Source organism: Lycorma delicatula, chromosome 10 (assembly GCF_047948215.1).
Source record: "Lycorma delicatula isolate Av1 chromosome 10, ASM4794821v1, whole genome shotgun sequence".
In the NCBI taxonomy this organism is placed as follows: domain Eukaryota; kingdom Metazoa; phylum Arthropoda; class Insecta; order Hemiptera; family Fulgoridae; genus Lycorma; species Lycorma delicatula.
This window is the reverse complement of record NC_134464.1, coordinates 85,324,110-85,348,608: the sequence shown is the minus strand read 5'-3', so window position 1 is coordinate 85,348,608 and position 24,499 is coordinate 85,324,110. Positions and strand designations below refer to the sequence as shown.

General features: G+C 26.9%; 1 protein-coding gene across 1 annotated transcript; it reads right to left on the bottom strand.

Moving 5' to 3' along the window:
• Positions 1 to 254: 254 nt before the first annotated feature.
• LOC142331545 (uncharacterized) lies at positions 255 to 22,735 on the bottom strand. The gene is made up of 3 exons (XM_075377532.1): positions 22,704 to 22,735; positions 10,339 to 11,139; positions 255 to 364 (listed from the first exon to the last, which is right to left on the bottom strand). Exons 1-2 carry the CDS (start codon positions 22,716 to 22,718, stop codon positions 10,342 to 10,344), a joined length of 813 nt encoding a protein of 270 aa, XP_075233647.1. The 5' UTR covers positions 22,719 to 22,735; the 3' UTR covers positions 255 to 364; positions 10,339 to 10,341.
• Positions 22,736 to 24,499: the final 1,764 nt, after the last annotated feature.

Sequence of the window (24,499 nt, the reverse complement as noted above, 5' to 3'; positions counted from 1 at the left end):
ATGTACAGTAAAAATAATTATTTAAAAAATAAATTAAGGATTTTTTCCACTATTTAACCTCCAGGACAAACGTTATGTATTGCTTCAGAGGATGAGATGAATGACAAGATGACAAGTAGCGTGTGAAAATGCCATGTCTGACCGGGATTCGAACCCAGGATTAAGGATTGATAAAGACAGAAACAAAGTAATACAAGTATAAACATTATTTATTAATAAACAACTTTATTTAATAATACTTTTGGCTTTATGAATTAAAAATAATAATTATTATTATAACTATCTTGACTTATATAAAACAGTTTTGTACATTAATTGCATGTCATTTGACGTTAAAATTTGAGCGCTGGACCTCCAATGATATCTGCAAACAAAATATATACATATTAGTAGGTATAAATTTTTTTACATTCAAAATTAATCGTACATAAAATGACTGTTTGTGTGTGTGTGTGTGTGTGTGTGTGTGTGTGTGTGTGTGTGTGTGTGTGTGTGTGTGTGTGTGTAAAACACATACACTACTCACTCAACCATTCATGTTCATTCACTCGGACATTTAAATAATATTGATTTGCTTCTACCAGTACAGATATTCTAATTTAATTTTGTATCACACGAATAAATTAATTACGGGTTTAGTCAACGGACAATAACAATTATTCAATCACTTCCAAAACTCATGTGGTTGTGTAATTGCGGTTCTAATAAATATTTGAAGATTACCAACGGGAATATTCCTAATCAAAACATAAAAAATTCAACTGTTCTACATACAGATTGCAGATAAATTTTAGAGCGTTGAAAAAACGCTTTAGTTTGTTTATTGAAATCCGAGGACAGATGAAATTGTTTTAAAAAAATATTAGGTTTCTAATATTTTTAATGACAATAAAAATTGAATTGATATTCATAAAGATAAAATATAATTTACTCGTATATAATATATTATTAAATAAATTATGGAGATTCTAAAAACAAAATACAAACTCTTAAATTAATCAAAAATCAACTTGTTAATTCTAAATTTAATATTACTTTTTCCAAGACAATTTTATATTATAATAAATTCATGTTTTAACAAAATTTTTATTTTAATCCGGGCGAAATTTTTCATTAGTTGTAACTCATTGTAAACAATGCGTTTTTGTAAGTATGTTTTTATGAACAATTTTTCTTATTTAATCTCTAGAATCAGTTCTTAAATTATTTTCCTTTCCTTCTTAATCACTCTGTGTATATTTTTTAACCACGAATCGGTAGAGATGCATATTTCTTACCTATTATAATCCATATTTTAGGTAGTGTTAATAATAGTCTAAATTGAAATAATTTGTATTTTTAATAAAGAATCATTCTTTAAATTTTCTTAAAATGATTCCCTTTACCGTACTTATGATGAGATGAAAAAATTTCATTTTGGTAGATGATTTTTTTTTTTGACTTTTTATTAATATTATGAAATGAGGGAATTCTCATTTATTTTATTTTCCATTCATAAAATTTTTTTATATTAAATGTTTTACGAAATATATTTTTATATAAATGTTTTAAGAAATATTAAATATGTTAAACGAAATGTTTTAAAAAATGTTTAAGTTATAATGCACTTACATTTATGTAATTAATTCTCTTAATATTTAATGAATAGGTATTACAGTTTTTTTGTAAAATATTTATTTGTTAGAAAATTTATATCATTCAGAGTAAGGTTATTACATAATATCGAATGAACAATTTTTTTTTTAATTTACAATTCCTTTTAACTAACAATAAATAACGTATAGAAAAAATAATTGATATACAACTTATTTATTAATAATTTACTTTGAGCTAAATTTAAACATTAAAGTAAGAAGTCAATAGGGAAGGACCAAAATGAAATTTTAAAACGTTGCTAATATTTTAAAACAATCATAAATCTTAATTGATGGAGTGATTAGAAGGGAACATTTTACAGATACATCAACAGTCGTCATTCGAGCCGCTTCCCTTTATATACCACAACAAAGTAAATGAGGTCGAAGGTCTGGAATTTGTTACAGCAGAAACATTTTTTTTTTTTTTCTACTAACAAGCAGCTGGAGAAATAAAATAGAACTATGTGGCAATGATCCCCATACAGGCAGGCAACTTTGTATTGTTTAGTCTCATGTCCTTATTTTGTACTGTTCTTTATTCATTCATGTGTTTTTTTCTTTTCTTTTTCTTCTAATCGTTTTTTTTTCTTTGTACTAAAAGATCATTTTTTCTATTTACGTTTGTATAACGAAATTAAAAAAAAAACGTAAACGAAAGGCCTTTTAGTATCATTAATTTATATACACACATAACACTAATTAATATAATTCAATAAATTATGCTATGTCATGTAATGATAGATTTGTTTTTACTTCCTTGATCGACAGTAATAAGTAATATTGCAGCTTGGTCGATTAATTAAAAGAATATCAAAACAATACACTTTCAGTTAAAAAAAAACCACTTGTATTATTGAAAAACAATATAATTATAAAAATAATCCAGATTGTTTTCAGATAGCTTATACTAGTACACATATTTCTTCTGACTTCTTACAAAAATAGACATGTTTCTATATTTTTTAATATAAATTTTTATCTTTCATCATTTTATAATTAAAATTCTGTTTTCTGATGATAAATTCCTTCAGTATTTTAATAACAAATGAAAATATGACTCCTTGTGTAAATTTATGGCTTCTTTTTATGGAAAAGACCAACTTCAAACATCACTTTTTCGTTTCATTTCTCTTTTTTCGTCATGGTTTCGTTTTTGCTCACCTGTCCTTTTTTTCTGCCACAAGAAATAATGTTGTAAATTATTCGGCGGAAGTTATCTCTATCGCAACAGTTCTCTTTTTTCAAACATATCCTTTGGAGGTCCTTTTCTATCTGATTCATGTAATTTGATTTGCTTTTCATGTTCCACAGCTTGTCAAAGATTTATTTATTTATTTAATTTGTTTGGATCCATCCTGATCATACGTCTTAAGGAAATGTAACCTTATTTTCCTTATCACTGTTTCTAGGTTTTCTTGATTTTAATAGATTTCATTGTGAATCCTTTTTCTGTTATCTGTTGGACCTTGGATTTTCCTTAGTAAGTTTCTTTCATTCTTGAGCAATTTTTAGAGGTCGGTAAGACTACAGGTTTTGTATAATGTCTTAATTTCTTAATCTTGGAGAGATTTTTCTTATATTTGATGTCATTGATGATAAATGGTTTTTATCTGATTCGTCTATGAGTTCGTTATTTATATTTTTTAGGAAAAAAGATGACAGTGGTATTTTCATTCTTACCCAGCGTGGTTTCTTGTACTATCTAATCAGATGACATCATCCGATTACTTATAACGTAACACATTTGTATATATAATGCAAACACAACAGACTAGTACAGTAGACACAGCAGTTAGCGAAGGGTAAATTTTGAGCTCACGTATTGTATACTTGTATTATTGAACAGACTAACCCTGAGACAGAGGATTTGCGGTTAATTGAACCTCAACCACCAAATAACATAGATATCAACGATCTAGTATTCAAATCCGAGTAAAAGCGACTATTTTTATTATGATTTGGACCTAAGAACCCTCGATTTCGAAATTAGTTGATTTATGATGACGTGTTTTACCAATAGACCAACCCGGTGAGTTTTAATTAATTTTATTCTAAAAACAAACTGTTATTTTTTAATAAGTAATAGTTTAATTTCTTCAAATTAACAATATTTTTGTTATAAATTAGCCCAGTATTAGTATTATTATTATTATTTTTTTTTTTTTTTATAAAAAAAAATAGTAAAAATATACTTATAAATTAAACCAGTTAAAATATGTTCCGAATGTATCGATTAATTTGTTTATTTTCAATTTTAAACAAAAAAAAATCATTTTTGAAAGATTTTAGATTTTTCTTTCTACCTTTACATATAAATATTTGTAGAGAAGGAATCATCAACAAAAAATTCATTAAATTATTGTTAATGACGATAGATATCAACAGAGTAGTCCTTCAAACAAAACGGTATTTATACTTATTGTACGATGAGATTTTAGTAATCAGTCCTGTAATTCGGTTTTATGGTAGCATGATTATGATAATTACAAATGTTATACAATTAAAGCTGTATAAATTGGATTAAAATTTACCTTTAGCAGATTATTTTTAATTAAGCGTATTACAATTATATTACATACGATTAACAAGTTTTAAGCCAAATTATTACAGTTTTATCTGGTATGCAGCTTAACCAAATTACGTACACATCTGAATAAATATCGTTAATAAAATACTTATAGCTTAAGTACATCGTTCAAAACTATTCATTTTGTTATTAAAAATTTATAAAAAACTCTGGTACAAATTTTATTTTAATTTACAGAATTTTTTTTTTTAATGTTCATTCTACATCTAACTGAGGTTAATTTATAGATTATATTTTTAAATTACATGTGATAGGATTTTTTTTTTAGCTGATTGAGTAGATTTTAACGAAAGTAGCTAAATGTTATTACCTAATAGTGACTGGAATTTAACTAACAACGACATCGATTGGTTCTGCAATTACTTATTCAGAATAGTTATTTAAAAAAAAAAAAAAATTGAAAACTTGTAGAACAAACAATACAGTTTATAATTTTTTTTGTTTATATTTTAAACAGAAATTCAAATACTCTTCTAATAATTCTTTGTAATTTATTCGCTGATGATATTTTAAGATACAAATTTAAAAAAATAAAAACATAAATAGAAAAAGATAATTTGAAAAAAAGATTTTGTTGAATAATTTTGCTTTCTTTTTTTTTTTGAAAGTTGATTCATTATTCTATCACCCCTCTTGAAAATATCTAATTTTTTCTTTGTAGTTAAATTAATAGCCGATTTTAGCAATATATTTCAATTGCGGAAAAATGTTGAATCACATCATTTCCTTAGAAAAAAACTGTTGAAAACGGGCCTCCACCCAGTTTGTTAAATGTAGGTTCTTTTTTTATTAGATAAAGAGTTAACGTGTTTTAACCAAAAACTTCAAGGAACATTAATTAAACCAAATCTAATTTTAAATAAATTCAATAAAATAAAAAAAATAAAAATATTTTTTTCGGACAATTTTAAATAGAGTATTTATTACGTTCCAATCTAAAAAAAAACACAAATTTTTTGTGGTTTATTATTTTTGGAGGAATTTGGAAATGGTTTTATACATAAAAAATAAAGGTAAACAAATAGAAAACTTTAATATAAAACTTTTTTTCGGATATGATGGGAGGGGGTTCGAATTTTTCTTTTTCTGTTTAGCCTCCGGAACCACCGTAAGGTATTACTTCAGAAGATGAATGAAAATGATGTGTATGAATGTAAATGAAGTGTAGAGTCTCAGGTCGACCGTTCCTGAGATGTGTGATTAATTGAAACCCAACCACCAAAGAACACCGGTATTCACGATCTAGTATTCAGATCCGTATAAAAGTAACTGTCTTTACTAGGATTTTAACCTTAAAACTCTTGACTTCAAAATCAGCTGATTTGCGATACCGAGTTCACCACTAGACCAACTCGGTGGGTCGGGGGTTCCAATTCGGATAATAATATAAGATATATAACCCGGATTTTTTCTGGACTTTTTATCTAATTTAAATTAATTTTTACTACTTATTATTTTATTTATATCTCTTATTAAATAACTAATTACATATTTACTCTACTATAGTTTTGAAATCTTCTGTGGTATGATTTTTTTTTAAGCTTAAATACAAAATACAAACATAGTTTAATAAAATATAATTAATTTTGTTTTATTAAATGAACAAAGGATTTCTTATTATACACAATGGGGCATTCAATCCAACACATATAATGTTATCTTTGTTAATTTATAAATACCAGTAGTTGTCCTGTTCTAACCTTGCTGAGAGATAAATAGAATAAGTGGTATTTTAATCGGTCAATCGGTTACGCGAATAACGTCACGTATTCTTTTTTTTAATGTTATTAAGTTCGTGGTTTTTCCGGGATTTTTTTAATTATTTTTTATTATAAAGTAACAGGTATTTAAACTAGTATTACCATAAAATACTTTTTTTTTGCATGGGTTCTGTAAATACGTTGATTACAGCTTTATGTTAACTGTTGAGGCAAATTTCATAATTATTAAAAATGTACGTAAGAAAAATAATACTTAAAACAATAACTTAAAAATATGTACGTAAAATTATTTAAAAATTCAATAAAACTATTATCAATATACTTTTTTGAGATATGAATTAAAAGAAGAATATAAATAATAATTTTGAAATCTTCTAATGACGTCATAGATATTAAAAAAAAATAATGATCTGTGTGTCATTGTAGAAGCAAATTGCGAGTTAATCTACATTAAAATATTAGTCCTCTCGTTTTTGTATGCTTTTCGCTTTCTCTCTCTCCACACTGACCATTACGAATCGCGGAGTATAATTTCATAAATATAAAAATTTCATAGCACAAGTAATAATAAAACAAAAAAAAAAATGATTTTAATATTTATTGATATGAAAAGAATAGAAAACTGTTTTGATTTTATTATTCACTTTGTTTATCACTATTATCAAATCTTTTTTTAGTTTAGAAATGAGCAAAAAGGAGAACTAGTATTTTTAATTTAATGTATAATATTTAAACCGAATTAAAAAATATGGAAATGTTTTTAATTCAAATTTAACACTTTACTTTTTTTCAAGTTAGAACCATGATTCGCTTTAATGTTTCAAGTTTGAACGTTTACGATTCATTCTATAAATATTTTAAGTAGATGTAGCACACAAGATTGTTAATTTAATAAAACGAATTTTTAAACATAAATATTAAATCATTTTAATCATATTTATTTTTTACAAGGAAATAATTTTTTTTTAAAGAATATTTCATTAAATTGAGTTTATAAATATTTTAATTTTGTTGTAAAAAAAAATGTTTTAGTATTAAAAACGTTTTAGTGGGATAACGCACCATTTTTCTGTCTTAGTAAATATTTGTTTAATCAGTTTATTGAAATAATTTTTTTTTTAAATTTCAACAACAAAATGAAAAAATATAAATTAGGAGTATCTTTTTTTTCTGCTCAATAACAATTGTAATTACAATCGGCTTTCCTGCAGAGCCATAGGTAACTTTCCTGACAAAATCACGTGATAAGAAGGTCCTTAAGGAACCCCCAAAATAAATAATACACAATAAACAGTTGCAAGCAAACTTAAAGTCAAATATTAAATTTCAAGCTCAGTCATAAATCACAAACCAATAATTTCAGCACCATATAGTCTAAAAAACAAACATTAATAACAAATATAAAAGAAAAAGAAAGAGAACTAACAAGAAATTAGATACGACACCACTAAACTTGACGATGTTAGATTCCAAACTGTTACGCAGCCATTTACAGTAAATTTAACTAATTTTTTTGTAGGTGTATATTTAATTTATTAAATCATAAATCGATCAGTTATAAGTTCCCAAATTAAAAAAAAAATTAAATTATATCTCAAATATTTAATTAACTTATTCACTGATAATTTTTAACGAAAGCGAAAGCGTTTTAATTAATCAATAAATTACATTCTTTGTTTGAATAACATTAATAAAATAGTATTAAATATTAGCCATCGGCTTTGATTAAAATCAAATTACTCAAATCTTATAAATAAAAAATAATTGAAATCTAATTTCCATTTGAATTATTTAGAAATTCCTAATTCTTGCAAAATTTCACAAATATTAAATTATAAAAGATTTCTTTTTTATCAGCCTACTTGATTTTTAATCTACTATAATTAAGATTGACTTAACGTAAAAAATTCCGTAATGCCTATTGCTTCGTGATGATTTCTTATCTTTTATTTTTTAAGTATTATTTATTACGTAATATCATAATTTATGCAATTATGTTTTTTCTTTATTTTTTCAGATTAAATAATTTTGGATTATTTAACATTAAATAGTTCATCATAACTCTTTATTTTTTCTCCATTACATAAATTTATATATTTAATTAAACATTATTTCATGCATAATTAATATATATATATATATATATATATATATATATATATAGTTATTACTTAATAATTATAATTATTTAATCAATTAATTCGTAACTTATTATTTAATATCTAAAAATTGTCTACCATTTTCGTACAAGTAATTTAATTGGTTAGAGATTTAAATGACTAACGTGATCACATTTTTCGAGTATTTAAAATGAAAGTAGTTTTTTAATAATTAAAATCTTTTTGAATGTTAATGCATAATCTTTTAATTTAAAAGTTAATTTAGATCCAAGTTAAAAGATTATGCTCTAACATTCAAATACTTTAATTATTATATTTTTGCTAAAATAAATTAATTAAACTTATAACTTTTACGTATTATTTAATTTAAAAATATAATTTACTGAAACAGAATTATTATAACAATTTTCATTGTTTTGGAACAAATTTTTTATAGTTTTTTTATTCAAATCTATGTTTACCATTTATTTTTCCATTTTTATATATATATATATATATATATATATATATATAAAAATGTTATAATTTATAAAATATAATATAATTTTTTTTTTTTAATTTATAATATTTCCTAGTTAAATGAGTTATTTTATACCTTTGAATGAAAAATTAAAAGGAAATTCCACTCTGTTGTTACAGGGTAAAAAGGAATAACCATATTAGTAAAAGATATAAACAATATTATCTTTCTGTAGTGTGTGTGAATGTGTGTGTGTATGTGTGTTTATAAGTATGTATACGTGTTATACAGGTATATTATGTTTTATAAAAGGTTAACAATTAGTATTACCATTTTAAGCTAAGGCTAAATCATTGATATTTCTGGGTATTCATCTAGTAATATACTCATATAACATTGAACATGTTACATAATTATATTACTTGAATTATTCATTGAAACAATAATACAGGAATTTTCTTTCTCTCTTTCTTTATGTATTTTTCTACTACTGATAAGCTTAATTCCTTATTATTATTTTTACAATATTCGGCAAAGGGAATATTATGCAATTTAAGTTATAGAACAATTCCCAACCAACCGTTTTGTACGCGCATTTTGTTGTTTTTTGTTATTATTTTATTTCTAATTCTTTTACTAATATTTATAAAATATTCTTGGAACTAACAACAGATATTAATTATAAGTATTAAAAAAAATGAAACTGAATATATAAGCCACCAACTAATAAATTTTCTTCTTAGTTTATTTTTTAGTTTTAATCACTGAATGAATTATTGTAATTTATAATAAATTTAAAAAAATATATATTTTTAATTTGTAGGATATACATACTGTGTTTCCTAAATCAAATATTCTTTACAAATATATTATTTTTTTAGAAATGGGTGCTTGCTTAGCTGTTCTTTCAGGCTAAAATGAAAATTTTATTAAATATAATTATTTTTATTTTAAGAAGATTTTCGTATACCCATGAAACTGTCATAAAGTTGATAAAATACCTATTGCGAATTTTTTTATTTATTTCTTTTATTCTTTCTACTCTTTAAATTACTGTGAAATACTAATTAATATATGTATATAATAATAATAATAATTTTTGTTTAAAACTATTAATTATACGTATTACATCAGAAAATAATTTACAGCTTTTTTTATTTTATAATATTTCTGTTTTAACAACATAAAAATAATAACAAATAAAAAAGATTTTTGGAGCCAAAAAACAGAGAAAGGTTATAGGGTAAAATCTAACAAAGAAATAAAAGATTTATAAATGGAAATGCGGAAAATATGTATGAGATTTTTTGGTCATTTTTGGTATTTATAGAAAGAGTAACAATAGATTAACAGAATAATTAATTAACTTTTATAGAGATAGAAAAACAAGAATAGAATGACACCGGGAAGTCAATCAAGATTAGAAAAACGATAAAAACAGAAAAATAGATAATAAGAGATAGATTAAAGTTTAGGATTTCAAAGTAGATGAAAAGGGAAAACCAATGAACAGCTCCAGAAAAATTATAGAAGAGCAAAAACAAGGACTTTCGGAAATAATGAAACAGTATTGGAAACAACAGAAAGAAGAGGAGAGGAAGTAAGAAAATGCAAAGAGATCTAAAAAGGTCTAATCGAAAGAAGAAAAATAAAAAATGAAATTTAGGCTTATACAAACAATTTTCGTAATTTTTAAATTAATTTATGAGCTAATTTCTCGATTTTGTCTGAATTCCAATTCCCCTTTTCAACTATTCTCTGTCTACTACGCCCTTAGAAAAAAAAATTATTAAAATAAATAAAATATACTCACAAATTAATGCCATCCAGAACTATAACTGTAAGGTGATGAATAGCCATGTCCGTAGCCGTAACTTGAACCCAAACCGTGACCGAGAGAATAGCTTGAACTTAATCCGTGGACCTGAGTTCCATAACTGCCGTAACCGCCATAACCGCTATAACCTCCATAACCGTAACTCGGATATCCGTAATCGAATCCGATTGCCGGTGAAGCAGCAACAGGAATAGGTTTGGGAACTACAATAGGTTGCGGTACTGAAACCGGTACAGCCTTCGGTACGATAACAGGGTACGGTTGAGGAACAGAAACCGGTACAGGTTTTGGAACTGAAACGGGTACGGCGTGAGGTACAGGTACTGGATACGGTTTTGCTACTTCAACCGGGTACGGTTTAGTTACTGTTACCGGGTAAGGTTGCGGTACCGATACGGGAACAGCTCTTGGTACATCGACAGGTACCGGATGCGGTACAGGTACAGCCACCGGTTTACTTACAGTAACTGGAACCGGTTGAGGTACCGGAACCGGAACTGTTCTGCTAATTGTATTGACGGTTACAGGTGATGCACTGTAACCGTAACCTGCACCGTATGTTCCTAATCCGTAATTTAATCCACCTAATCCTAAACCGTATGTTCCTAATCCGTATCCAGATGATAGACCGTAACTACTAAATCCTTCTAAACCGTGTCCGTATATCGGCCCATAACTTGAGCCAAAACTTTCACCGAAAATTCCTCGTTTTGATTGCTTTGGTTTAATATCTTCAGCAAGGCACGCTAAACATATTGCTAATATAGCAATAGTAACCTACAACAAAAGAAAGAAAAAAATAATTAAATATAAATAAATATAGATTTATTTTTAAAAAAATTGTAACTAAATTAATGTTCAATAACCGATTAATTAATTTAAAATGTTATAACTAAATACTCATTTCGATTGTTAATCAGCTATTATCATCAGCAGGCATAACAGATGAAAAACAGGAAAATGTGTTTGAATATAGAAAAAGGAACCGGCTTGGACATTGTATGAGTAGAAGGTGTTTATTAGTGTATTCTCTAGAAAGCTTGGTGAATGGAAGGAAATAAAGAGGAAGAAAGAGATTTCAAATGACGGATGGGATTATGGAAAATGGAAAATATGCGGAAAAAAGAGGTCAGCAAAAAATAGAACAAGGTTGAGAGCAACAGCCGTGACAGGATCTGGCCAAATGACAGAATACTATGAATGAATTAATAAATAATTTTCCATATGAATTATACAAGTGGAAAACAAATTATAGTTTACAACTAAGTCTACACTAGCTGAACTCGCTTTCCGGATTGTTCAATAGAACCATTTTCATTAATTTTTTTTCGTTCTAGTTACATACGACGACGCATATTCTTGCAATTACAATTTCTTCTTCGATGATGTTTCTTTTTCTTTTCCTTCCAATACTTTCTCATTTTAAGTGTTGCTAAGTGGATGTTTCTGTTTTTTCTTTCTCCTCTCTACTTTAAAATCGAATTTGATGTTTATTCTTCTTTCTGAAGGACTTTTATTCTTTTTATCATATCTCTATAATATTATCTAAATATCTCTATTGTAATCGCGAAAAATTACGGTTTTCAGATTTCAACGAAAATATTCATTTTAACCATCCCTAAATCCATTTTGACTATCACTCAGAGTGAGAAATCTGTCGGTCAGTCTACGGTATTAAAATCGTTTGGATCGGCACCCGAATTATTTGGCGGTCAATTTACTACATAACACGATCAGTGATTTTTTAAGATTGCTGAGGAACAATATTCTTGGTTTGCCTTCTCGTTTCAATTAGGTGAGTTTATGGTCTGGCCGTACGGAGTGCTCTTCTATTTCGTTACTAAGTCAAAAGCCGCTGGGTCTGTGGTTACTTAATGTTAGTTCAAATAGATCGTATTTACTTATTGTTCAGTTATCTTGATGAACAGATTGTAAAGTTGGTGTATCGTTATAATTTAAAAAAAAAGTTTTTTTAGCGGATTTCCTAAAAATTTGTATAAATCGCTTCTGCGCTCGGCCAGATAGTATAAGGTGGTGTCGGGTGGAGGGGGAACCAATTTTTGTTTACGTTCTGGAGTCTCCTGAACACGATTTTGCTATGTTTATTCACATATGAATGTATATATAAGATTGTTTCGTCCGCTCTACCGGACAAAAATCTTAACCAATTCTGACGAAACTTAGTGGGTTAATGTAAAAGCTGTTGGGAATAAATTGAGAGCTATATTGATTTTCAAGACAACGGTTCCTAAGAATCGAGAGAGCTAAAAAAAAACGGTGTTTTTGGGTACATTTTCACTTTTTTCATTCTACTGAATGTAATCTTTAACCGATTTTGATAAAACTTGATATGTTGATGTAAACATAATATAAATAGAACCGTATTGATTTTAAGCGTATCGGTTCTCTAGAACCGGATTTAGAAGCAAAAAACTGGTTTCTGGGTAAGTTTTCAAGGTTAACGTAAACCGGAAATCCGCTCTACTAATGTACTAACTGCGACAGTTTTTTTTTTTAAATAGTGAAATTTAAAATTTATATTTACATTATGAAATTCTACTATTAAAAAAAAAAAAAAAAATGTTTTTAATTGTACGAATAAATATTTTAGCAATGTTGTTATTACTATTATGTTTTATTTATATTTTTTTATACCTTATCACTTACTTCATTTAATTGACAGTATGTTTAATATACTTAATGAAAGTGGAAAATCCAGTTATTGCATTACTTATGAGGCAGTAGTAAATTGTACTAGTTTTAACGGAAATCATTTTACAAAATCATATATTTTTTTTAGGCACATAATTTTCGTATTTTTTTCCAATATCTTCAATAAAAATATATTTAAAAAATGTTAACTAGTAAATTATTTAACTGAATAAAATTATGATAAAATTAATTAATATTTAATAATATTACTGTAACGGCAACTATAACTATTTAATTATGGAGTACTATTTCATTTATTTCAAAATTTCACGAAATTAATAAATTTTAAATTACTAAAAAATAATCAAGGGGCGAAGAAAAAAGAAACTACATGCGTTTTTAATGAGAAGATATTAAAATAAAGGTAAATTAAAGTTAGAAGGAGAGATGGTCATTGTAAATCTAATGTGGGATTAGAACGAATTCAAAAAAAAGATTTAATACCCGATTTCATAAATTAAAAAAATATTATTTAATATTACGAATTATTTAAATTTACACAAAAAATAATTTAAAAAATATTTTTACATCCTAGTACTAAGTAGAATCGTACATTCATTCGTATATTACATATATATATCATTTATCAGTACCATTATTTAATAGAATTTATAATTACATTATGAATTAGGGGGTAGAAAATAATGTTTCACTATACAATAATTTCTACTACAGTTTACATTTCTAATTTTGCCCGAATTATTATTTATGATGAAAGCTGCATTTAAGATGACAGATTGCTCTTTGGTCTAGTGATTCTAAAGTTAAAAAAAAAATTGCAGATCTTGATGGGGTAGTGGTAGCATCTCGGCTTTTCATACAGAGATCCCAGGTTTGAATTCCGGTCAGGCAGGGCATTTTTCAGAGCTTCAAAATTCCATTTCTATATCCCACGTACAAGCTTTTCAAACTTATATGGCGATATCATTAAGCAAAAAAAAGACAAAAATAAACCAAATTTAAATAAATTACTTCTTTTGAATTTAAAGTTTATATCTTTTAGTTTTTCTATTTTCATATTCAGAATTTTCATAGATCAAGAAAAAGGCTTTGGTAATTTTGGTGTGTGTGTGTGTGTCTGTGTATGTGTGTGTGTGTGTGCGCGCTTGTAAAAACGCCCGATACATATATACACTGATGTACTAATTGTCAAAAAATAATTTATTAATTAGCTGATATTTATTTGTACCTCCTAATGAAATTGAGAAGTATGATTTCTGTTTTATATATATTAGGTACATTTCCTAAGAAAATTACCTATTGTAATTGGTACCATGATTCGACTTCCGGAAAAATTCGACATATCTTCGCGTTTCACATCCCTCAGACCCCAAAATTATCGTCAGTCCAGAAGTTTGTATATATATATATATATATATAAAATTCACTTTCTTGTAGACACGATAACTGCAGTAATTTTGCGCTAATCACTTTCAAATTTATACATAAAATATATCGACCCAAAATCTCGGTCGAGCTTGTTAATGGGAAAAATCGGACCATGGGAGTGGAAATGGGGGAGCTTTTTCGAAAAAACAAAATATATCTATAACTTTCTTATTAAGTAAAATATTGAATTCTTTTAAAGTTCCTATGATTCTTTGGATAAGGGCCTAAAACGTACGCAAGTAAAGTTTTTTTGATATCACCAACCATTGGCTCTGAGGAAAAAATGGGGTTTCGAAGACAAAAAAATCATCCCTCCCTAATAGGCACAGTATCGAATCGGTTTAAAGTAGTCGTTAGTTCTCTAAACATTACCTAAAACCTTTTTCTGAAACAATTTTTGATATGACCAACCCTTACGACAAGAGATGACCAAAATATTGCTGGAATTGTAAGAAAATGGCGCTTGTCGTATGCTAAACATGTGAAAATTTTTCACGTTTAACCATTGTCGTATTGAGTAAATTTGAAGTGTTTCTTAACTTTAAGGTGGAAATCTTTTTTATCCCCTACTTAGCACCGGTGAAATCTACCTCCGCCTTCCGGCGTGCCGAAAGGGATTTTTTTTTTTTTAATTATGAAACAAATTTTCTTGTTGTAGGCAATTTATAGTAATTTCATATGCTCGCGTGTTATGTAAGCATACATAGGTGTATATTTCTTTCCGTATAATTAACATATTATTACTACTACTTACACGTATTTGTTTAGTGTATCATGATTTAATGTAATCCAGTTATATTTAAATATTATTGATTGTAAAATGCAAATAATATGGTAGAATAACATGTCCGAGTAATTATCTTTGGTTTTTATTTAATTAAAAGAATTAGATAATATGATGTTTATTACCATAAACTTTCATATGTGGGCAACTTGTCAACATAAATTCTAAAGAAAAACATTCGTATTTTAGAAATCGAATTAATTGGAATTACATTTTTATAACGTCTATTATCCGTGCATGAATTGTTTAGTATTATTTAAATAGATTGAGAAACACCTACATGCAACCACGTATTCATCTACATATTTAAGTGTTTTGGATGAAGATAGAGAAGGAAACAATGTGTAAGAGAAAGAAAAATTTGTTTTAAAATTTCGTAACGAATACAAGCCGACAAAAAAAATTCAAATTATGTTTGGCATTTATATAATCTAGGTTTTATACTTAAATAAAAAGTCATCAAGTCTAAAAATATCAAGGACAATCTACCAGAAAGGTTTTTTTTTATACTAGTTGGATATGATAAAAAAAATGTATATTTACCAAACTAAAAAATAATTCTAAAAATATTAGTAGAGTTTTATAATACGATTGCCAGTTTTTCTGTTCTACATTCGTTAATTGTATCTATAAGGAAACTTTCGTATATCATAGAAGTTTAAAGATTGATAAATGCACTTAACTTGACGAAAATAGACATAGCCGTAATAATATAATCAGAACTTTTATTGAAAATACATAAAAACCTTTGTTTATCGGAATTTTTAATTCATTAAAATGGAATTTATTTCGTATTTCCATTTTTAATCATGTAATATATATACCCGCTTCCTATAGAAAAATTATACCTACTGGACTAATATATACAGAGTGATTCATAAGAATGTAATTTAGGGCATGTTCTACTACACATATTAACCACACATCTCAGGAATGGTCGACCTGAGACTATACAAGTCTACACTTCATTTACATTAATACATATCATCCTCATTCATCCTCTGAAGTAATACCTTACGGTTTTTCCGGAGGCTAAACAGGAAAATAAAGGATACGTTCTACTGATGAAAAATAAAGAAAAAAATTCGTGTAAACAAAAATTAACGCTTTAAACAAAGTTCTTTAATAAACAAAGCTCAGAAATGCTTCGTTACGGAGTTTTGGCTTTCGAAAGACTTCGTTCTGAATTCGTTCGCACAGTCGGTGCAATTAAACCAGATTTTAATTCTTGAGATAAAAATTAGTGGTTTTATGTAAAATCTGAAGTGAAAAATTAATAAAAAACGAGGTTTCAATACTGTAGTTTTAGTGGTTTTCGAGAAATTTGTGGTAAAATATAAAATCATGTTTGACGTAAATTACTTCGTTAAATGCATTATAAACAAATAGTAGTTTTAAATTGTAGAAAATTTGATTCTAAGTACTATGGTATAACTAAAGTCCATAAAAATAACTAAATACAAACGTAAAATTCTCGAAGTTTATTAAAAATAAGGTATATAAAAACTTGGCAGATTTAACAACCTATTTAACGAAACAAAATTTTCTATATTATAAATCAAAAGAATTAAATCTTTCCATCCAATATACGCTAACGAAGAAGCATTTCCGAACCTACGTTTATATGAACTTTCATTTTTCTTCCTTGTACCGTACAAGGAAGTATTGTAATCGCAAAAAATTTCGGTTTTCAGATTTCAACGGAAATATTCATTTTGACCATCCCTGAATCCATTTTGACTAGTTTCGGCGTGACCCTCTGTACGTCACGCCGATATAAGTCGGTTTGCTACAGCTAATCCTTTTTGCTACTCAAAAAGATTAGCCATAGAATTTTAAATATTGAATTTAGGACTGTTGTAACATCTAGTTATGCACCTCCCCTTTTGATTGCAATCGACTGGACCAAAAGTTTCAAAAAAAGCCTAAAATCCAAAACAAATTAAATTTTGGACTTTTTCTTAACTGCAGTAATAAGCCCTCATTGTGAGCTTTTCAACGATATATCATAAGTAGTAACTTATCTTCATTGGTTCCAAAGTAGTCAAATAAAATTTTAATTAATGAAATATTTGGTCTTACAAGGGGAAGGTTCAAATCCGACTTCATTTCCTTCTTGTTTTTTTTTTTAACTTTATTTTTTTTGTTTAAATATATTGGTTTATTAATAATTATTAACTTCTGATTGTAAAAAAAATGTTTACAATAAATAATAATTCAATAAAATAATAAAAATTAAAAAAAAATGAAAATATCAGAAGTTATTAGTGAAATAAACTTTTATGAACTTTTAAAAATATGTATACGTAAGTTAATAGGCGTACAGTCAGGTGGTACCACATCAGATGTTTTCCAAGTAGAACATGTCTTGAACATTTTTACATGTTTTTCTAAATCAATGCGGTAGTTTTTAATTTATAAATGACAACATATGTACGTCGTCAATATATAATATTGACATGTATTATTAATAACACGTCGTATTAATAATACGACATGTATTATTTATGAATAATACATGCCAGATAATACAAGGATTTTAATTTATGTCATATGTAATTTAAAAATTATTGCATTTTATGTATGAATCTGATTTTTATTATTTTAAAGCAATCATTTTTCACTTGCACTACATGTCAGTATTTTTTATTCATTTTCAAATAGCCATTTGACTAGTTTGATGCAACTTATTTTTTTTTCTAATCTTTTCTCTCTCTCTCTCAATCTCTCTCTCTCTCGTGGACCACCGTCAGGTATTGCTTCAGTGGATAAGATGAATGATTTATGATTTATAGCGTGTGAAAACGCCGTGCCTGATCGGGATTCGAACCCGTAACCTCCGTATGAAAGGCCGAGACGCAACCATTCAGGCCACGGAGGCCGGCAGAGTAATCTTTAACTTCCACGTAATTACTTTATTTATATTGTGTTGTATATTCTCCATTCTTTTATTTTCTACATTCTTTTTATATATTCTGTATATTATTTATATATTCCTGTTTTATATTTTACAATCTTTATAATCCTCAATAGTTTTAACTTTCTACAGATATCTTTATTACCAAATAAACTAAACGCGGATGCCTTAACGTATGATCAATCAATATATTTTGTTTTTTTATAAAATTCGAGCACGCATTTATTTCAATAATTATTCACCTTCGGATGTCTTCATTTCATACTTTATCAACCATCCTCCTTCAACATTGCATTTCAAATGTCTATTTCTTTTTATTTTCCCCCATTATTCATGATTCACTAACAACAAAAACAATAATTCACACAAATATTTCTTTTAAAATCATAGATTTTTATTTATCTTTCCAAACCGGAATATGTTTTTGTTTTTCCTAATCAGCTTTCTAGTAACAAACATCGTTTGTTATTTTACTATTAGAATTATAGGGTGGGACTCGTGGCAGGGTCCTGTAACTCAACTACACTGCTAGCCAGAAAATTGATTCCAGTTAACCCATAAGTTCTATCAAATTAATTATATGAATTATGATTTATGTCCGTAGTTAAAAATTGATTCAGGATATTGAATTTTCTAGAACGCCCAATTACCGAATATATGATTGATAAAAAATTATTTTTTAGAACAATAAGAAATAATTACCTATTAGAATAGAAAAAGAATTTGCCACTTCTAGTATTTAAATTTATAAGTTACTAGTGGACCCAGAAAACCCACCGGGTTGGTATAGTGGTGAACTCGTCGCCGCAAATCAGCTGATTTCGTAGTCGAGAGTTCTAATGTTCAAATCCTAGTAAAGGCAGTTACTTTTATACGGATTTGAATACTAGATTGTGGATACCGGTTTTATTTTGTGGTTGGGTTTCAATTAACCACACATCTCAGGAATGATCGACCTGAGACTGTACAAGAATACACTTCATTTACATTAATACATATCACCCTCCGAAGAAATGCTTTACGGTGATTTCGGAGGCTAAGCAGTAAAAGAAGTGGACCCGGCTATGCTTCGCTATTGCTAAATTTGAGTGTTTGAATTAAAAAGATTTTGTATTATATTTGACAAATTATAATACGAAAATAATAAAATATACAATATTAATTGCATTTCAATTAAATGCAATATTTTGGGATACACAATGTTTTTGATGATTCCGTTTGGCGCATATATAAACAAATCGCTAGGTTTACCTATACGGGAGCATGCAACGAATAACTGACCATGAGAACGACGTGGATTTTCCATATTATATCTTAAATTATATTTGTGTTTTGGGGAAAAAAAGGAAAATATTTGAGTAAGAGCTGTGTTAAAAAATCACAATTGAAGAAACAGCTATAAAACGTTGAGGATTTTGAAGCTTTCATTGTAAAAGTTTTAGTTATTGTTTGAACGCTACATTTATGAAAGTTATTTAGTTAGCAAAGACATGTAACAAAGTCATGTGTAATGAAACATAAAACATGTAAAATTTTCGAGTCGTCTTATTTCTAGTTTTAAATTATTTTAATTAGTTTCTTATCGCTAGAGCGTGACATGATTATAAAACACCACATTAATATTATTTAATATTAAAGTTATCTGTTGATGGAAATCTTTATCTATGATGAAATGATAATCTAGTAGAGGTAACACACAACAGTACATTAGGGATAATAAATCTAAAAGGATGATGTAAAATTTCTATACATTTTATTACCATTGCTGCTCGACATAATATTAAAATTATAAAAATTAAAAAAAAGATTGGAAAATGAAACAATATAGGTTTTTAATTTTCATTAATTTTATTTAAACAAGAATATGAAAAATAAGATTATAGTAGTATTACTGTACTTTTAACACCTGAAGAAGGTATTACACACTGAAACAGCTGTTTTATTTTTATAAAACTGGTGAAAATTAAAAACATGTATTGTTTCCATTTTCCAGTTTTGATTACAGTATCGTCTCTCAAAACGAATAATTACCCAACAAGAAACTGTTTTGTTTTTTTATTATTATAAAATACGTACTATTTTAATTATATAGATTAATAAAAAATTGTAAATATTTAATATTAAATTATTCATCCATTGTTGGGATTAAATTATAATTTAATTTATAGTTATTACATAATTCATTTATTATATAAATAAATACGACATTATTTCTTGACTTTCATTGATAAATTATTAAATTTTTTATCGTATTTAATTATTATTCAGAATTAATATAAATAAATTTTAACGTTGCTAATTTAAATAACAGAAGGAAAAAAATTTTATTTATTATTTTTTTGAAGAATAATTATTTATTAAATAATTTATATTTTCAATTAAATTATGAATAAAACACAATAAAACCATTAAAAAGAAATCGTTATAATGAAATAGAAAAACTTAATATTTTAGGATTTATAATCTTTTTTCTTAACGATAAATAGATATAAAATAAGTGATGGAAATAAATAAATGGAGTGTTTTTTTTTTATAAAATTCCTTTTATTTATATATTATTATCGTTTTCTTTTAATTTTACATCGATTTTATCTTAATTTACTTAAAAAAAATAGAACAATTCTACTTTCATTTTATTTTTATATATTTCAAACGTTAAATGTTACTGAAATATCTATCTCGAATTCTACTTTTTTTTTGGATGGGGGTTAAATGGAAACTATATAATTTGTTTAAATTAATTAATTTATTTATCTTATCCACGGTCTAAGACAACTCGAATCAGAACTTCGAAGTTATTTTTTAATTTTTTATTTTAATGAATCTCATAACTGGATTATTTATATAATGGAATAAAGAATAATGGAATAAGATACATATTACTAGCTACCCGTCGCAGCTTTGTACGCGCTATATGGTTACTTGCGTTTCCCGTAGCTATCAATCTTTATATTTTATGATTTTAATTCAAGTAACGGGAGGCAGGTGCAACCGGTCACACATACTGTAACGGTGGCAGTGGCTGTTTTGGTTGAGCCTTATCGCCGAATACTTTTACATCTCTTAAAAAGATCGGAATTAAAAAAACTCGAAAATGTTTTTTAAATATTATATATTATTTTTTTACTACTATACTGAAAAGTATTTGCATCCCAAATCTACTGAATATCTCGTTTATTACAGTCGGGATTGGGAAAATTTACAATCGTTGTTCAGAATATTTTTACCTTTCTTCATCCCCTTTCAAAATTGAATTTCAATTATCTAGAAACTGGTTTATTGATATGACACTCGCCCAAAATCAGGTTGATTTAATTTGTTACCGAGAAATTAAAAAAATAATAGGGTTTCAAAAAAAATTCAAAAATCCATTTTAACCCTTGAAACTCGGACTTTCAAAAAATCTAGAAATTTGTTTTTAGGTGTTCATTATCAGCTTAATCCCAACGAGTTTGAATTAGGCTGATAATGAATGAGTGTATCACTATAGACACACAGTTTACAATTCATTAATTGAATTCATTAAAGTTTGTTTTTCAACCAACAAATCTCCACTACTATTTCCATTTATATATCCATTATATATATATATAAAATACATATATTTTAGAGATTTTTCGAGATGAAATACACCTAAAACTTTCTCATTTATGCCAAAAAACATGGATAAAAATTTGGTTGTGATTGATCGAGTAAATTGTTTGTTTGTCCTGAACACAAAAATCCTTCCTCTTTATATAACAGAATAGATTACATTATAATTAATATTAAATAAAATTTAAAAACTTCGTTTACGTGTCTTAAATTATATTAAAAATGTTAGAAAAAATTAACTGTTGTTTTTATATGAATGTATGTCTTTTGAATTGTAGGTAAAAAAGTAATGCAAATTGTCTAATTCCGTACAGTAATAGCTCACGCTCCGTAGTAGTCTTTTTAAGTTGTCTTTCCTTTATATATCTATAATGGAATTAATTTTAAATATTTCTGGATTAAAATAAATAAATAAATAAACACTTTTCAATTTTTCTAACTTTGATTTATTGAAATCGAAGCCAGATTAAAAATTAGTAAGTTGTTTGTTTTTATTTTAGCGAAAATTAAAATAAAATATAGAAATTTAAAATGTTTTGTTAAAAAAAGATTGTATATTTATTTTTATTAAAATTAGTTATCTTTTTTAATTTTTATTAAAAATACATATTTTTAATAATAAATGACATCGGACTGTCTGTACCCTTTTTATGAACTAAAGAGTAGTAGTTTAATTGATAATTATAGATTATGTGTAAACATAATATTTTGAATGTAATTTCAAAGAAATAAAATTGAGTATATATATATATATATATATATATATATATATATATATATATATATATATATTGTTACAAATGTATATATATATATATATATATATATACATACATTATTGTTACAAATGTATATATATATATATATATATATATATATACATTAGTAACAATAATTAATCTATTAAATTCCAATTTTAAAGATAAAAAATATACTTTATCTTACCTTCAAAAGATACATGATGTGTTTCACTGAGATCAAGCGATGGCAATGATACTAAATCGTTTCGCGACAGTTCTTATAAATGATTGTGAAGACCAGTTTCATTTGCGTCCGGCATTGTGTGGTTTAAAAAATGGGGAAGGGGTGAGGCGGGTAACTATTTTAACAGGAGGTAATGGAATTAATAATAATAATAATAAAATATCAACATCAACTGTTAGTAGTAGCAGGTAAGTAGAAAAAGATTGGAAGGTTGTTTTTATTCGACAATTGCAAACACTTTCTCTCTCTCTTAACTTGTCCCCAACGCGCCCCGTATAAATTATCATCAGAGGAAAAATGCTTTAAACGGAACTGTACCTATTTGTTATATATGCAAACATATTTTAGTGTAATAACGTTTTACATTACGTGAACTTATATAAAGAAAAAAAAAGGTAATGTTATGTAACAGTTTTGTTTGTTGTTTTGAATCTTAACAGTGTTTATCTTCCTTTAATAGATTATTATACTAGAACTTGATTTAAACATTATTTGTGTGTTACTTAACACACATGTATGTATATCACACCACGCCCTTTTTCGATAATATACTATAACTCTTGTTATTTAACTTTTTTAAGTAATGAAAGCGGTATTTAACCTGTTTACAGTAAGTTTATTTCAACTTTTGAACTTAGTAGTTATTTAACTTTTTTTCTTCTTAACTTGGCCTTACTTCACACAAACAGATCGTTAATGATTTTTTTAATTTCCTGGCATCGTTGCTCTAAACTTCTTAAACTTATTCGCCCACCGCTCACGTTGAGAATCAAATTGTCCCCACGTCAATCAAAACACGCTCACGTTTTGTAGCGCTCCCAAAATTTTTAAACTTACCATCTGTTACAATTACTATTTTTAAACGTGGCATATCCTATTTTCTGAGTTGAAACTTACATTTTAAACGAGAGAAATTAAAACGCATATTTAATCTTATTTAGAAGTATTTTTATAAAAATTTCTTTCAAAAAGATTACAATTGTACCTACTACATATTGTAGTTATACTATAATATTATTATAAAAACAATAATAGTGAAAGCATATTCAGTATAACAACACAATAATTAAAACAAAGCTTTCAGTTGAAAAATTACACTTGCATTAATGTGATGGATGAATCTGATGTGCTTTAACGCGTTTGTTAATATCAGGCGAATTTATTCGAAAACAGCCGTAATTCGCCGCATTCGGTAACACGCAGCCGATTTCTCTTTACGGTTTGAAAGTTTTATTTTTATTATTATTATTATCCCTTACTCCCCTTGGACATACAGTCAAGTAAAGCTCAGCCCAAGAGTGTTTCCTTCAACTCTAAGAGGACCTCCCCACCTACCAGCAGTAAGTCCGGCATGGCAGTTCAGCTCCCCGGTGGATCTTTTTTATCGCCTGCCTCTAATCTCCGAGAAGAGGTGTACCGGACCCGACTATGTCGTTCCCGGGCCCCTTTTCGGAGACCGGGTCTCGGTCTATACTTTTTAATGCCTCACTCCTCTAACCTCTGAGCAAGGAGTACCGAGCTTGGCCGAGTCGCCCCCGGCCTCCCAACCCAGCTGTGTCTGGGTATTTTATTTTTATTTTTATATAAATAAAAATTTATTTATTATTTATTAATTTATTTTATTATTTACACTAAATCCACGTTCAGACAAATACGAAGATGGGAATGTCAGAAATCGTTGAATAATCGACCATAATCCAGGGTACAATTGCGGAATTGGGTTTTCCAGCCAAAATTCTTCGTAGCAATTCTTGAAT